Source organism: Salvelinus sp. IW2-2015, unplaced genomic scaffold (assembly GCF_002910315.2).
Source record: "Salvelinus sp. IW2-2015 unplaced genomic scaffold, ASM291031v2 Un_scaffold1047, whole genome shotgun sequence".
Taxonomy (NCBI): domain Eukaryota; kingdom Metazoa; phylum Chordata; class Actinopteri; order Salmoniformes; family Salmonidae; genus Salvelinus; species Salvelinus sp. IW2-2015.
The window spans coordinates 162,149-180,690 of NW_019942702.1; the positions used below are offsets into that span (position 1 = coordinate 162,149).

The 18,542-nt window shown below is 40.3% G+C and overlaps 1 protein-coding gene across 1 annotated transcript in view; it reads right to left on the reverse strand.

The window, feature by feature from the left end:
- Window positions 1-18,542, reverse strand: part of LOC112069560 (protein phosphatase 1 regulatory inhibitor subunit 16B-like) — a 55,271-nt gene that overhangs the window by 34,127 nt on the left and 2,602 nt on the right. The window contains exons 2-3 of the mRNA XM_024136896.1: window positions 2,943-3,088; window positions 974-1,077 (exon numbers count right to left, since the gene is read on the reverse strand). Of these exons, the coding sequence (XP_023992664.1) occupies window positions 974-1,077; window positions 2,943-3,088 (250 nt within the window). The remainder of the gene's footprint in view (window positions 1-973; window positions 1,078-2,942; window positions 3,089-18,542) is intronic.

The window sequence follows — 18,542 nt, forward strand, 5'->3', positions numbered from 1 at the left end:
TTATCCTATTACCCTCTTCCTGTACAACCAGAAGATGTAAGGACTGTAGAGAAGGAGGAGTGTCTACAGTGGAGTATATATACACTTGTGATGGGAACATGTCTTTGTCTGAATTACAGCTGTAACGACACTTTGGGAAGAACTTAACTTGATTAAAGCTTCTCTCGTGTCCGTGAGGTAGAACAGAGGCAACAAAGACAGTACAGTATGAAGAGAGCAGAAACTGCTTCTCCAATAGAAACTGTCGTCTCGCGCCGAACTGAGCATGTGCAGCCCATCAAAGGCAGTCCCCCGATATAAAGTTGAAAACGTGTCAGTTTGTCACTTTCACGAGGTTGGAGTAATAACATGTTCGACTACTTAAGACATTCGCTCTGATCTACGTTGTACCTTTAGATTTCGATAAAATGAACAACTAAGGAAGAATTGTTCACTTCTCTCATTGACTTGTCAAACCCCAAACCCCGGACTGGTCTGCTTGGTGTGTTTCACAAGCGTTCCAGAAAGACTCTGGGTTCAGAAACTCTGTGGAAGCAACGTCTGTACAGCTCAACAAATTCCCATGATTCAATGCTATGTTCGGTCCGAACAGCTAGCTAAAATGGCTGTGAAAAAAATAAGATTTCAGCTAATAGGGAGTAGTATCTAACAAAATAACTACATTATGGCATTCACTAATCAAACACTATTTACATACAACAGAAATGTGGGTACATTTGTGGACCAAATTCTAACTAATATATCCAAACAACTGGATTAGAGGGGTTGTCTTAAAATATGAAGGCTTAGATGTAGATACGTACAAACGTGAAGCGGAACCACTTCTTCATATCAAAATTGTTAATTTAGATGAAGTGTCAAAAGGTAGTGACGATTCAGTCAACCACGACGGCTTCAGGTGTCAGGCGTCCCTTGACAAAGAGATTCCTACTTCAGTTGGACTCCCTAAAGAATACACCAATGTGTTGCTCACCTCTGTTGGCCATGGCGGTCTCGATGATGTCCAGGGTAGGGTCATCTTCACACAGGTCATAGGGCATGTTGCCGTCAGAGTTCACCGCTAACAGATCCGCTCCACTGGGTAACGTAAGGGATACATATAAAAGTGTGGCTCAGTTGGTAAAAGCATGGCGCTACCAACCCTAAGGTCGTGGGTTCCATTTCTAATGGAATCCCTTACTCATGCTTAAGTGTCATACATTTTATAAAGATATACAGATTGAGCAGAAACATACATATACAGCTGATGAGTACTTTGACCAGATAATATACAGGTAACTGACAAAATAAAGGAAATACTTGAGGAAGTAAGTTTTTAAACTGGTTATATACAGTTGAAGTCGGAAGTTTATATATACTTAGGTCATTAAAACTCGTTTTTCAACCACTCCACAAATGTCTTGTTAACAAACTATAGTTTTGGCAAGTCGGTTAGGACATCTACTTTGTGCATGACACAGGTAATTTTTTCAACAATTGTTTACAGACATATTATTTCACTTATAATTCACTGTATCACAATTCCAGTGGGTCAGAAGTTTACATACACTAAGTTGACTGTGCCTTTAAACAGCTTAGAAAATTCCAGAAAATGATGTCATGCCTTTAGAAGCTTCTGATGGGCTAATTGACATAATTTGAGTCAATCGGAGGTGTACCTGTGGATGTATTTCAAGGCCTACTTACAAACTCAGTGCCTCTTTGCTTGACATCATGGGAAAATCTAAAGAAATCAGCCAAGACCTAATAAAAAAAAAATTGTAGACCTCCACAAGTCTGGTTCATCCTTGTGAGCAATTTCCAAACGCCTGAAGGTACCACGTTCATGTATACAAACAATAGTGTGCAAGTATAAACACCATGGGACCACGCAGCCGTCCGACCGCTCAGGAAGGAGACGCGTTCTGTCTCCTAGAGATGAACGTACTTTGGTGCGAAAAGTGCAAATCAATCCCAGAACAATAGCAAAGGACCTTGTGAAGATGCTGGAGGAAACAGGTACAAAAGTATCTATATCCACAGTAAAACGAGTCCTATATCGACATAACCTGAAAGGCCGCTCAGCAAGGAAGAAGCCACTGCTCCAAAACCGCCATAAAAAAAGCCAGACTACGGTTTGCAATTGCACATGGGGACAAAGATCGTACTTTTTCGAGAAATGTCCTCTGGTCTAATGAAACAAAAATAGAACTGTTTGGCCATAATGACCATCGTTATGTTTGGAGGAAAAAGAGGGAGGCTTGCAAGCTGAAGAACACCATCCCAACCGTGAGATGGCACACCACTGGGCTCAAACTCACGAGGATCAGAGCCAAATGAGCACTGCTTAGACCACTGCAGTTCACAATTCAAGCAGGGAGAGMACTTGATGATCGAGGTTAATGGAAACAGTGCATTGTTTTTTATCATTTTATTTTGAGCCTTCCACCCGAACCACAGCCCTAACCATTTTAATTCATATCTAAACTTAACCCTTTGAGTCGTTTCTGTTGTAACCCTGTATCCAGGCGGAATCAAATGGGTAAAACATGTACGTTAATCCAATTACGGCAAATTTCGAATTGAAACTATGAGACAAGGTTGCTGAGTCACTAGATCTCAACCCAAATGAACACTTCTGGGAGATTCTGGAGCGGTGTCTAATACAGTGTTTCCCACCACCATCAACAAAACACCAAATGATTGAATTTCTCTTGGAAGAATGGTGTCTCATCCCTCCAATAGAGTTCCAGACACTTGTAGTATCTATGCCAAGGTGCCGTGATGCTGTTCTGGCGGCTCGTGGCACAACGCCCTATTAAGACACTATGTTGGTGTTTCCTTTATCTTTGGCAGTTACCTGTAGATCTGACATAAATAAACAAATACAAGACATATATATGGACAGCTGAAATGTTATATGTAATCAGCAATTATTCAACTTTGTAGAGCCAGTATCTTACTGTTGTATGAGGACCTTGACCAATCCTGCATGTCCACAGGTGGCAGCAGCGTGTAGCGGCGTCCACAGTTCATTGTCCTTGGCGTTTACACTGGCTCCACGATTCAACATGATCTTCACCATCTCCTCATAGTTATCAATACAGCACTAAGGAGAGAGAGAGAGAGAGAGAGAGGAGAGAGAGAGAGAGAAGAGAGAAGAGAGAGAGGAGAGAGAGAGAGAGAGAGAGAGAGAGAGAGAGAGAGAGGAGAGAGAGAGAGAGAGAGAGAGAGAGAGAGAGAGAGAGAGAGAGAGAGAGAGAGAGAGAGAGAGAGAGAGAGAGAGAGAGAGAGAGAGAGCGAGAAGAGAGAGCGAGAAGAGAGAGCGAGAAGAGAGAGCGTGAAGAGAGAGCGAGAAGAGAGAGCGAGAAGAGAGCGAGGAGAGAGAAGAGAGAGAGAAGAGAGACAGAGAGAGCGAGAGAGCGAGAAGAGAGAGCGAGAAGAGAGAGAGAAGAGAGGAGAGAGATAAATAAAAATGGTTTAGTATTCAGAAACCAATTTATGAAAATTGATGCTCTATTGAAAAAGGGCCAGGAGTATCTTCTGCATTTGGTCTCAGAGAAATTCAGTACACACATAGGGAGGTTTACAACAGATTGTTTTAAGACAAAAGGTATACATATTACTCTAGGTGAGCTGTGTGCCTTGATGTAACTAGGCCCTTTAGAATCTATGAGACCGTTGCTCTGAATCTCAAATCTAATATAGAAAAGTCTTTATAAAACAGTGTAGTCCACAGAGATTAGTACAGAATACATTTGGCATCACAGCAATGTAACTTTTGGACTTCTCCACTACTGTGTGGGTTGTGTTAGTTCTTTAAGAGCAGGATGTACTAAAACGGAAACATAATAAAAGAAAAACACTTCTGCTGCTCAGCTCGACCCACAGTGTGATTACAGGGTGTGAACAGAGGTTTTCCATGACAGCCAATACGTGTTCTGAAAAGAAGTTTTCTCCATCAGAAATAATTGGAGCTAGCTAATGTTATGGAGAAGTGGCATTGTGACAGGCTGTACAGAGACAGGGGATAGACAAAGAGCATAGAGATCAGACATTCTATATAGCAAACCTTCAAAAAGACAATACACGTAAGGTATATAACCCATTACTCTACGGTAATGGAGCTAGACTAGACTTCAGTGTGTTCTCAGGGGATATTCCCCTTCTGTCTGTCTGTGAGAGACTAGCTTAATAACTTCCTTATCGGTCTTGAGAAGCAGAACAACGGTATGACACACTGAAGAAGAGCTGGCGGTGCTTGTTTCTGTACTTCCTGTGTGTCTGTGTATCCGTGTGTGTGAAAGAGAGAACTGTCTGACAGCAGAAGAGATGAAGCAACAAAGGCCCACAGTGTCGGTAGGGCTAGGTGAAGTAACGTAAATTATAGCTACAGTGGAAAATCGTTTCTTTCTAAACTGAATGTACCAGGAAGTAACTATTGTTACCACACTATCTCCTATCAATACCAGGGAAATACTAGTGGAAACAGTATTCAGTCTTATCTGAAGTGACACCACACTAGGTTAAGGTTAGGGTTACAGGTTAAGGTTAGGGTTATGGTATGGGTAAAGGTTTAGGGGGTTTAAGTAAAGTAAATTTTAGGTCCCCACAAGGACAGCCCCCAGCCTTGCTCTCTCCTCTCTCCGCCAGCCTTGCTCTCTCTCTCTTCTCTCTCCTCTCCCATCCTCGCTCTCTCTCCTCTCTCCCCCCATCCTTGCTCTCTCTCCTCTCTCCCCCGGCCTTGCTCTCTCTCCTCTCTCCCCAGCCTTGCTCTCTCTCATTCTCTCCCCCCTCCTTGCTCTCTCTCCCCCAGCCTTCTCTCTCGCCTCTCTCCCCAGCCTTGCTCCTCTCCCCCAGCTTTGCTCTCTCCCCAGCCTTGCTCCCTCTCCTCTCTCCTCAGCCTTCCTTTCTCTCCAGCCCTGCTCTCTCTCCTCTCTCCCCCAGCCTCTGCTCTCTCTCCCTCTCTCCTCCAGCCTTCCTCTCTTCCCCCAGCCCCAGCCTTGCTCTCTCCTCTCTCCTCCAGCCTTCCTCTCTTCCCCCAGCCCCCAGCCTTGCTCTCTCTCCTCTCTCCTCCAGCCTTCCTCTCTTTCCCCCAGCCCCCAGCCTTCCTTTCTCCCAGCCCCAGCCTTGCTCTCTTCCTCTCTCCCCAGCTTCCCTCTCTTCCCCCAGCCCCCAGCCCTGTTCCTTTCTCCCCCAGCCCCCAGCCTTGCTCTCTCCTCTCTCCTCCAGCCTTCCTCTCTCCCCCAGCACCCAGCCAGGGCCCGGTAACACAGCCAGGGTTGTTAATCATAATCAGCCCCTTTGTAAGGCAGGCCTTCATGTCTAAATACTTTGCATGGGGAGTTATGAAAGACACATTATTTCCTTCCCAGGTTCATTCATTGTCTTAGTGCTGGGAGAGGGATACAGCGGGGGAGGCAGGCTACAGGAGTATTACAGGGGAAGGCTKGGGAGATTAGCCTAACAGCTAGCATGTGGGCTCAAATATGTGGGTTTTAAAGACGGGTCTTATGGTAATATTAACGGTGGGCTAGCCAAGCTGTTATCCAGACAACGGTCAATTATTTTGACATGGACATGGTTGGGTTTGTCTGTGCCTAGCTCACAAACAGCAGATTGAGAGTTTATTCAATCATGAMAATACAAAATGCAACATTGACATTGTAAACCAGGTTGAACTACATTTTCAACCAGTTACTAGGGCTGTATTATTGTAAAATATTTGGTAGGCCTACTCATGTATTTTACGTCACTGTTTCCATTAGTATTTCCCTGGTATGGATAGGAAATAGTGTGGTAACAGTTACTTCCTGGTTCTTTCAGTTTAAAAGAAACGTTTTTCCACTGTAGCTATAATTTACGTTACTTCACCTAGCCCTACCGACACCGTGGGCCTTTGTTGCTTCATCTCTTCTGCTGTCAGACAGTTCTCTTTTTCACACACACATACACCACAGAGAGGGAGAGCATTGGTTAGCTGCTAGCTAATATAGAGGTGCAGTAGCTTGGTGTCAKAGGGCTAACTGTTTCATTGAGTCTAGTAGTTTAGATCCCGACTAGATAGGAAGCACATTAACATTCATCAAAAGAGAAAGGCTAAATTATAAATATAATAACACCCCCACAAGTTCCCACTAACACAAGGACGTTCACAGTCTCTGCAGCAGGTTGAGAGGTTCCTCACGTATGTTCATGCACAATCAATTGGCCAGATTTTTCTCCAGAGGACCACAATTGGATGTAAGTTATTGTATGATACTTTCATGTTATCTTCTGGGATTTAATATAATCTCTTTGTCTACACATGCAAGTCTTTTCTAACCCCAGAAATAACAACAACAACAAAAAAATCAAAGAAATCAATGTGCTCCCATATTGAGGCCCAATCCCCTGTCGACACATGACACCCATGGTACAGAATAATGTCCCAGTGAGAGAGTAGAACCAAGACATTAACAACACACACACACACTTTGACGTGAGGTGCTGACCATATAATTGGAACGATTCACTTAATTTATGCTACTGACAGACCAGCGGAACATATAAATCTCAGAAAATATAGTCGCCCCCTCTTCCCTTCACATTAAAACATCTCACAGGAAATGAAGTTTGAGGTGGCAGCTTCGCTTCTAGTTCTTAGGAAACTGTGCAGTATTTTGTTTTGTAATGTATTATTTCTTCCATTGTTACACCAGGAAATCTATAGTCTCATTACATTCAGCCGGGAAGAACTATTGGATATCAGAGACGTCAACTTAACAGCACAACCAGCACTATGACCAGGAATACAACTTTCCCAAAGCGGATCCTTTGTCTGCATCTCCCAGGCCATTTGAACTGATTCCAGAGGCCGACCCAAAACAACGCTGCCGGAGGAGAGGGTGCATGAGCGGTCTTCTAATGAGGCTTCGGATGTGCGCGCACCACCCACCGCTTCTGAGTATATTACTAGCTAATGTCCATTCCCTAGTTAACAAAGTCGACAAAATTAGGGCAGGAGTTGCTTTCCAAAGAGATATCCGGGATTGTAACATGTCGGAGTCCGTACAGCCAAAGGGATTTTCAGTGCTTCGCGGCAACAGGAACAAACATCTCTCTGGTAAGAAGAAGGGCGGGGGTGTATGTTTCATGATTAACGACTCATGGTGTAATTGTAACAACATACAAGAACTCAAGTCTTTTTGTTCACCTGACCTAGAATTCCTCACAATCAAATGCCGACCGTATTATCTTCCAAGAGAACTCTCCTCGGTTATCGTCACAGCCGTGTATATCCCCGCAAGCGGATGCCATCAAGGAACTTCACTGGACTTTATGCAAACTGGAAACCGTATATCCTGAGGCTGCATTTATTGTAGCTGTGGATTTTAACAAAGCTAATCTGAGAACAAGGCTACCTAAATTCTATCAGCATATTGATTGCAGTACACAAGCGAGTAACTCACTCGACCACTGCTACTCTAACTTCCACGATGCATACAAGGCCCTCCCCCGCCCTCCTTTTGGCAAATCTGACCATGACTCCATCTTGTTTCTCCCCTCTTATAGGCAGAAACTAAAACAGGAAGCACCCGCGCTTAGGTCTATCCAACACTGTTCTGACCAATCGGATTCCACGCTTCAAGATTGCTTCGATCACGTTCTGCTTCGATCCACTCCGTTGATCCTCAACACTGGGGCCCCACAAGGGTGCTTTCTCAGCCCTCTCCTGTACTCCCTGTTCACCCACGACTGCATGGCCATGTACGCCTCCAACTCAATCATCAGGTTTGCAGACAGTAGTGGGCTTGATTACCAACAACAAGCCTACAGGGAGGTGTGTGGCAGATGAATCAGAATTAGTTGGGTAACATAGATAATTAAGATGTCTTATCTGCATAATATGCTGATGTGATATACTTGTTATTAGAATGTATCCCTTTGGACTCTGGTGTTGGCAGTTGTACTTCTTCCCTCAGCTGGGGCTCAGTCACCTGGGGCTCAGTCACCTGGGGCTCAGTCACCTGGGGCTCAGTCACCTGGGGCTCAGTCACCTGGGGCCCAGTCACCTGGGGCCCAGAGAAGGGAGAGGTCAGACTTGTCTTTTACATGTCTGAATATCAGAAAGGGAAGAGGACAGGATGGAACATTGTCTTCATATGTGAATGTGTCTTTACCTATACTTAAACCATGTGAAGGGATGTAGTGATTAATGGGGAACCAATTACTTGTCTCCACAATGTCTGTGCGCAAGTCACTCGCTCCTTTGGCATTGGGGGGAGGTGTATGGCAGTGTATGGAACCATTGTATGTCCTCTCTGATGTTGCACTTATCCTGGGTATATATATATATATATATCCTAGTGTATGACCTAGAGACTCACTCCCCTCAGTGAGCTTGTCCAGGAGTGGGGTCAAGAAGGGGTTTTATTTGAGATGGGAGTATCTAGAGTTGACAATTGAGTTATGCCATTGGATGAGTTGGTGTTTTTGTGCTATGAAGTACCAGGAACGGGATTAGAACCTCGTCTTAGGGACCAAACTGAACGATAGTTTATAGCGAATGCTATCTGGCTACGGGATACTCCTTTCTCATTATAAAGTCTTCCTTTGTGAACTGTTCATAATATTTGTTGTTCGTCATGTAGGTTGAAAGGGGTGTATCTTGGTTATAAAAGATCTTTGTACTTTTGTTTTGCCACTCTCAACGGTTCATTAGAAATAGGGAATCGATGATAGTAGGTGCTATTGCAAAGCTCTTATTATTAAAGATGTAGTTTAAGTATAACTCTGACTGGTGTGTGAAGTTTGTCTCTCTCTTCATTTGGTAATACAGAAATGAACCACCACGGGTGAGGGCCCTCGGAGTGTGGTGTCAGGAAACTAACCTTTCACTCAATGTCAACAAAACAAAGGAGATGATCGTGGACTTCAGGAAACAGCAACGGGAGCACCCCCCTATCCACATTGACGGGACAGCAGTGGAGAAGGGGGAAAGTTTAAAGTTCCTCAGCYTACACATCACCGACAAACTGAAATGGTCCACGCACACAGACAGCGTGGTGAAGAAGGTGCAGCAGCGCCTCTTCAACCTCGGGAAGCTGAAAAATGTTGGCTTGTCACCGAAAACCCTCACTAACTTTTACAGGTGCACAATTGAGAGCATCCTGTCGGGCTGTATCACCGCCTGGTACGGCAACTGCACCGCCCTCAACCGCAGGGCTCTCCAGAGGGTGGTGCGGTCTGCACAACGCATCACCGGGGGAAAACTACCTGCCCTCCAGGACACATACAGCACCCGATGTCACAGGAAGGCCAAAAAGATAATCAAGGACAATAACCACCCGAGCCACTGCATGTTCACCCCGCTATCGTCCAGAAGGCGAGGTCAGTACAGGTGCATCAAGGCTGGGACAGAGAGATAGAAGCTGTTTTTCAATCTCAAGGCCATCAGACTGTTAAACAGCCATCACTAACACAGAGAGGCTGCTGCCTACATACAGACTTAATCATTGGCAACTTTAATAAATTGATCACTAGTCACTTTAATAATGCCACTTTAATAATATTTACATATCTCACATTACTTATCTCATATGTATATACTGTATCCTTCACCATCTATTCTTTACTATGTATTGCATCTTAGCCGCTGTCACTGCTCATCCATATATTTTATACTTATATATTCTCATCCCATTCCTTTACTAGATTGTGTGTATTAGGTTTTGTTGTGGAATTGTTAGATATTACCTGTTATACTGTGCAGATACTGGTGCACTGTCAGATCTAGAAGCATAAGCATTTCCCAACAACATCTGCTAAACATGTGTATGTGACCAATAAAATTTGATTTGAAGAAGAGAGGAGAGAGAGAAGAGAGAGAGAGGAGTAGGGGGAGAGAAGAGAGAGAGGAGTAGGGGGAGAGAAGAGAGAGAGAGAGAAGACAAAAGAGAGAGGAGAGAGAGAGGGGTAGGTCAGAGAAGAGAGAGAGGAGATAGGGGTGGCAAGAGAAGAGAGAGAAGAGAGAGTAGAGAGGGCAGAGGTAAGAGAGAGGAGTAGGGAGAGAGAAGCAAGGGAGTAGAGAAGGATGAAGAGAGAGGAGAGAAGAGGAGCAGGTAGAGAGCTGAGGAGCGCGAGAGGGAAGGGAGTACGGTCGAGGAGGCGAGAGAGAAGAGAGTAGGAGATAGGTCGAGAGAGAAAGAGGGAGAGAGAGGAGTACAAGAAGTGAGGAGCGAAGAAGAGCAGAGAGTAGAGCCAAGAGAGAGACGGAGTGGGGGAAGACGAGGAAGTGAGGCAGAGCGAGGAGGGAGAAGAGGAGAGAGAGAGAAAGAGAGAGGAGAGAGAGGACGAAGAGAAAGAAGAGAGAGAGAGGAGTAGGGGGAGAGAAAAGATGGAGAGGGGAGAGAGACGAGAAGGAGAGGGGACAGAGAGAGGAAGAGAAGAAGAGAGCGAGAGAGAGGAGAGAGAAGATAAAGATGAGTAGGGGGAGAGAAGATGCCGCACGCGGCACACCGCCACACTATTAAGTGATCCCGAACTTATGGGGAGCCACAACATACAAGACAAGCACACGGAGCTATTCCTCTAATCAAAAACCCTCTCAACCCCACCACAACTAGAGAGAACTGATCATTGAAGACACACACACTGTTATTAACAGAATTAAGGCACTAAATATCTTTTTTTTTTCACACAACACACCATATGAAAAGAGATCGATTGATTACACTTCACAACACCACAACAACCACACCCGACAAAACTATGCTCTTAGTACAGAGATGCATCTTTCCAAACAAACTCCAACCAACATGATTAAACGAGACCCCTGAATATAATGCATCTGTACTTTCTTTTCTATTCCCTTAGAGAGAGCACACCCTAAGCACAATCCAACAAACTACACTTGTTTTCTAATATACATACACAAAAGTACACAACACGTCGCAGAACTTTAACACAATTCTATTGCATATTAACGGATTTTAGAAATGATAATTCAGATAAGTTATAATTAATATAAACGAGAACATATTCACAACCCACCGAGGTAGATCACGAGGTACAATCTTCACCCATCCTCTTCCCCCGTTTTTTTTAACATCTTATTTAAATAAACCCAATTGAACCATAATCAATTTGATCTTACAAATAAGTAGGTTACTAAATAAAATTCGCTCGATAATTACAAAATAATAAATTGCTAATTTTAACAGTATGGCTTTTCATATAATTTTTAATATTTCTTCATCCAGCAGGTACAAATACAACAACTACCACACCATATTCCTCACATCCAGTTATTTTTTTATCTGAACTAACAAATCCTAATCAATAATGCATTAATAGCGACTTTCTTAAATTCAATTAAGCCCAATATTCACACTGTCCATCAGTAAATACTTCAACAATATACCACAACCTTCACACAACCATAAAATCAAACAAAATAAAACACCTCCTGCAAATCAAAAGTATCTCAACCTTTACTCAAAATTCTTTTTTACACAATGTGATAAAAACTAGAAAACAACCTATAAAGCAAAAGATACGGAGCTAAGATGAAAATTAAGACAGTGGAAAACGTAAAAAAAAAGAACACGGAGACAGGATTGAGATTATACTTAAAATTTCCACACCTATGAGTACCAACCTTAGACATAGGCTTTAAGAAATGTCCACGCTAGCAATATGTTTTTGAAGACAAGAATCAAGTTGCTTATCCAAATTGAATGAGAAGAACTAATTCAAATTAAACTCTCCACTACGCCAAAACTAACTTTCCAAATCGAACACCATTAACTCCTATTTTATTCCTCTAGTAAAATCCCCACTACACTAAACCACTATATTTCTTCTACCCCATTTACCTAACAACAACGAGAGACCAATATAAGAGCAGGATTCCAGCAACAAACAAGTAATAGCTACAAAAATTCTGTTAAGACCAAAGATTACATATCTTTAGCCAGATTGTATCGAGACCAAAACTTAATGAGAAATGACACCTGACACCACACATCGTAATAGATTAATGAGAACACAATACCCATGCCATCAATCATCACCGAACTATAAAAACTCTTAACACTTAAATTCACATGCCCAGTTAAACCGTACCCAACACGCAACTAGACACCAACTTACAGCACTGTAACAACATCCCAAGTAAATAAACTTCACCATGCTCAAGTAGTTAAATCAATTGGTTTTATTTTTTACCATCCCATATCCCTCAGCATAAAACCTCCCTTATATGTTTAATCTAAACACTGCTCAAATAACCATACAAGAAATATTTGTACATATATAAGTATCATTAAACAATTATTAACAACATAGTCAAAGCGTGTCTTCAACTATTTGTACCGAGAAACAAATAATACTGAGACCTTAAATGTTAGACGCTTATGCCGAATAAACGAAAGATAGAAATTTTGAGAACTAATGAACTACAAGTCATAAATGAACAATCGATTAACAAGGATGCCACCCTCCAATACCCACAACTCTTCAAATTCCCACCGGCAACCTATCCCAATCACTCAATTTATAGCATCTATTGAAACCATATATAACACTCTGCACTTAGAAATCTAACCTTTTCCACTCGCGAATTTTAGAGACCAAACATACGGACTTTCATTTATAATTGTAAAACACCCAAAATCCACATTTAATTGTCACCAAAAAAAACTAGAATTGAACTCACTGTTAAATCAGTTTTAACACAAGAACATTAAATAATCGATATATCAACTTCTAATTTCACACTTAGCTTCAGGACAATTAATAAAGGTCCAATTAATTATAAAAAAATATAACGCGAACAACTAATCACCATCACTAATACCACTCTGCTAAGATAGAATCCTAGAGTGAGAGACACATCAAACCCATTGCCACCAAATACATAACTTTCCTATTGCTTCTATAAATCACGTTCCTCAACCGTCATAACCCTATTCAATTTCCCAGAATGTCCAACACCGACAGTATTGAGAGTAGCCAGAACTTAAATGGAATAATACATGTAAATTATTCCATCAAATCATTCATTCAACACCTCTGTACCCAAAATCGAGAAATATGTACAGTGACACAAATCTTAGCGATTACATTCAAACATGAATCTAAATCTTAAATGTATTATCCTCAATTAATTGTCTATCATCATTTAAATATCTGCATCCTAAAAACATTTAACCAATCCGCAAACATACAAAGCTCTTATTAATTCAATAATTCTGTGTATGTTTAAAGAACTATCCAAAATATTCTATAATCCACAAATTAATAACATTATATCTTTTTCACTAAATAACCTAATAGCCACCCTGGTGGTATATATATATATGTAATCTAATATCAATAAATTTTAACTAGCAAACTACTTCCTCACACAAAAAAATAATTCTAACAATAATCCCCCTACATCACATAACAACAAAAGTTGTCACTTAATTAATTTCCTTTTTTTTTAAATAAACTCATGTCCATTAAAAAAACAATCAAATTAATCCAAAATACAATGTAACATTTAATCTATAATAATTAAGCTAAACTCAAATTATATCTACATAGCTTTCTTTCTACTAAGACAAAATGAAACATCATTTACAAATCTAAAAATTACATATTGATAACTAATCAACAATAACCAACACTCATCATTCTACCCAAACCACATCTTAAAACGCACCCCAACCACCCTTAAAATTAAATATCATTTAAATCAAATACTCAATAAATAAACTACCCATATCATCCACCTACCATAGCTAGCAGAAAACCGAATACAATTCTTAAATTATTACTAACAAATAAAACACAAAAATACACAAACAAACAAAAATGAAGAAACCATTCCAACAATACAGAAAAAATCCCTTTCTTCAAATGCCACTAACATTTAGTATCTATATAATATGGTAAACAAAAATAAACTAATAAAAAACAAGCTCGAACACAAACCTCACATGAAACATCTCATCACACAAATAAAAAAAATCAAATAATATCCTATCATTTTCCTCTCTTAACCATCCTCCTGAATACCTCTGATCCTCTCTTCTTATAAGAAAAACTTAGTGTTAAATATAATCAGACACCATTCTAAAGTCCATAAAACATTTTAGCTCCATGTTAACTAATTCAATCTGCAACTAATAACTTCACTAGAATTCCACCTTCTTTTAATCATCTCAATTAACACTTCCAGCCCTAAATCCAAAATATCTCTTTTAATTTAGTTTAAAAAACACTCACACAACCAGCATCTCCCACAATTTTGTTCTATAAATCAACCATTCCCTATTGATACATCTTTCCTTTTAATATCATCAGGATTATCATTTCACATAAAATTCGTTTCCATACCTACATAAAGTCTACATCATCTCCAACTTACCAAATATTATATTAAAAACACATACCCATGTATAAGGTTAACACACATACATCTTCAACCAAATATTCATGTTAACACATACATTTCCAATATTAATAAAACTACAGTTACAATTTTAAAAAAAGATAACTTTATTGTCCTCCTCTAAATCACCAAACAAACCCACTCAACATACTCCACAGGTCATTCCCACAACCCAAAATAAAACAAGTTAATCTCACAATTTTTTACATATTTATTTATCTTTAAACAACATTATTCGACCTATTAAGCCTTACAATAAAAATAACGTACCTTCTTAATATGAGCTACATCACATTTTATACAGGCCAAAATTCAAAACAAAATACTTCTAAACTTACATCCACTAAAATTTAAGAACTAAATCTCTACAACCTTTAACTTTCTTCACATAAACACTCAAACTTCAACCAAAATTCAAAAATAGTGAATTCCCCAGTACAACTATCAAAACAAGTACACTAAATAACAATTTTATAAACAGACACCTCACAAAGTCCTAATTTCAGATTCATAAAAACCAAAACACCATCCTAAACTCAACCTAAAACAAACTCCGTAAACGCTTTATCAACCAACATCAGCTCGCAACATAAAGTCAAAATTTTAAATCAATTACCTTTTAAAGAACTTTATACAACACACTCATTTAACACAGATATTCTATAATTCCTTTACCTAATTTCCAAAATAATCGCCTCATGGCACAATAATACAACAACCAACTAACTTATTTCACAATGTATATTAACTACAACAAATTTTTCTTCTTCAAAAAACAATAATAAAACCCCAAAACTTTAACGGTATGTATCCATAAAAAATGTAAAAGCTCATTCAAAAAGAAAGAACACTGTGACCCATCTCCAACCAACCTCCCAACAGATCCACAGATACACAATCCATTAACGACAAACTTCCATCCCACCATAAACAAATTAACACCTGGATTAACAACATCTCAATAGTCAACAATATTCCCGCCAAGCCAGTAAATCCTAGCAAACACCTATCGCTCTGCCAACTAATCTTTACTTCTTACTCTCCACATTTATACAATACACACGAAAACGCTTACCCTTCAAACACATTTCCCCATTTGCTTTCTACCTCAATCCCCATCTTCCCCATACTCTTTTCCCACACGCAAAACATCATCCAATTTTACATACACACAAACATTACCTAATCACCAGTACATAACCACCTGAACGATCATAACGATATTGCTAGGACCAATACCTTTTCACAATCAGCTAATACTATACATATCCACACACCAACACAACAGTCACAAAAACGCACGACACTATCCTCTCCCCTCAGGTACAAAATATTTACAGCCAAAATCCATCAAATACATTTATCTCACCATTAACATTTACAACCAAATTACCAAATCAATACTAGCAATCCACCTCTAAAAACTCCCACATAAACAGAACCACATTTTAACTATATAACTAACCTTGTTATGATCTGATCGAACCCCAACTCACTCCACCCAGTTTAGTTCAAATTTTTAACAGAGAGTAATTATAGTAACACACTCCATTAAGAAAAGTAAAATCTCATAAAAGTCCCAACATTTAGCCTACCGTTTCATGAATTTACTATCACACAGAAATACCCACGATCAGATTAAATCTTGAATCTTTATATAACCCACGTTCTTCATGTGTCGCATAGTCAGTTCATTCATTTTATAATAAATCCAAATATATTCAGGTATATCGTACATATTATAATTGTAAATTTTTCAACGGTTAGGGTACGCAGAAGGCAATTGCAATTCTCGTAATAATATCAATAAATCCATAAAAGTCTATCGAACAGTAAATATAAATCATTCAAGGAATAGTCCTAATATGATTCCACACATAAGATTCAACATTATTCCTTCAGTAGTTCTTCTAAATCAATTTCATCAGTTTAACAACTTAACCTAAATAAACCATAGATCGACATAAAAATAGATTTGTTACTCATCTAAATTTATAAGAATTGACACAAAATTCATACCCCATCCCAATTGTCATTCAGATCAAATTTCAAAATTTAAGTAATATTAAGTATGTATGCAGCTTCGTAAATACAGTAACCTTATGAAGAGTTATTCAAAGATTTAATTAATTATTTTCCTTTCCAACATATTATAAGAAGAGGAAGAGGGGAGTAGGGTCAGAGAGAGCGGGGAAGGAGAGAGGGAAAATGAGAGAGAGAGGGGAGTTAGGGTTCGGAGAGACCGACGGAGGTAAAGATGAAGAGCACGTAGAATGAGAGAGTCATTTAAGAGTAACGATGTAGGAGGAGAGATGGAGCGCAGGTTCATTTGAGTGGGTTTTAGGCCAGAAGAGAAAGAGAAGAGAGAGGAGAGTAGAGGAGTAGGGGACCCAAGAAATGAGAAGAGGAAGAGAGAGAGGAGAGAGAGGAGTAGGCCAAGAGAAGAGAGAGAGGAGAGAGACTTTCACTTTATTTTCCATTAGAGAAAAGAAGTAGTACCACCCACCCAGTGGTCAGACAGACAGACAGACAGACAGACAGACAGACAGACAGACAGACAGACAGACAGACAGACAGACAGACAGACAGACAGACAGACAGACAGACAAGCAGGCACAGAGAGACAGACAGACCTCTGCATTATTCAGTGTGTACCAGTCATTCAGATGATCAGCCTGAGAAAAGCATTGTGCCGAATCATTGATTCACCTTCTATCCTAAATAACAACTCATTATGTGGTCGATATTAGCCAATCTGCACAGGGCTTGTTTAGTGGCTGGACATGTGCCTCTCAACGTGTGTTTACAGAGAGAGACACGCATACAAATCCCACACAAAAGAATGTGTAACCTTTATTTAACTAGGAAAGTCAGTTAAGAACAAATTCATATTTACAATGATTGTCTACCAGGGAACAGTGGGTTAACTGCCTTGTTCAGGGGCAGAACAACAGATTTTTACCTTGTCAGCTCGGGGATTCGATCCAGCAACCTTTCGGTTACTGCCCCAACGCTCTAACCACTAGGCTYCCTGACGCCCCAAGACACAATAGATAGTAAGGAACAGATAGTGAAGGATACAGTATATACATATGAGATGAGTAATGTGAGATACGTAAACATTCTTAAAGTGGCATTATTAAAGTGACTAGTGATCCATTTATTAAAGTGGCCACAATGTCAGCATTTAGTTTTGAATCATTTTAATTGAATATATTGTTGGTGTGGTCATCTTTAGGTGTTACTGTTATTGGTCTTTTCTGGAAGACTCAGAACATACAGTTGTATTGCCTAAGTCCCTTCAGGGGGGTTTTCACAGTGGCTCTATTCCCACCAAACCCCAGCTAAAAAGGATTTATGTTAAATCTGGTGTTGGGATGACCAGTCCAGAGTGCAGATTATCTGGTGTTGGCGACGACAGACAGACAGACAGACACACCGACAGACAGATCAGACAGACAGACAGAGCAGACAGACAGACAGACAGACAGACAGACAGACAGACAGACAGACAGAGACAGACAGACAGGACAGACAGACAGACGGTTAGTCGGGCTGATTGAGTAGTATTTGTACCATGTAGATTGTGTTTAAGTGAATATGCATACAGTGGGGAGACAAGATATTTGATACACATGCCGACTTTGCAGGTTTCCTACTTACAAAGCATGTAGAGTCTGTCATTTTTATCATAGTACACTTCAACTGTGAGAGACGGAATCTAAACAAAATCCAGAAATCACATTGTATATTTTTAAGTAATCTATTTGCATTTTATTGCATGACATAAGTATTTGATCACCTACCAACCAGTAAGATTCCGGCTCTCACAGACCTGTTAGTTTTTCTTTAAGAAGCCCTCCTGTTTCTCCACTCATTACCTGTATTAACTGACAACCTGTTTGAACTCTGACCGTGTATAAAGACCCCTGTCCACACACTCAATCAAACAGACTCACCTCTCCACAATGGCCAAGACCAGAGAGCGGTGTAAGGGCAATCAGGGATAAATTGTAGACCTGTACAAGGCTGGGATGGGCTACAGGACAATAGGCAAGCAGCTTGGTGAGAAGCACAACTGTTGGCACAATTATTAGAAATTGGAAGGAAGTTCAATGATGACGGTCAATCACCCTCGTGT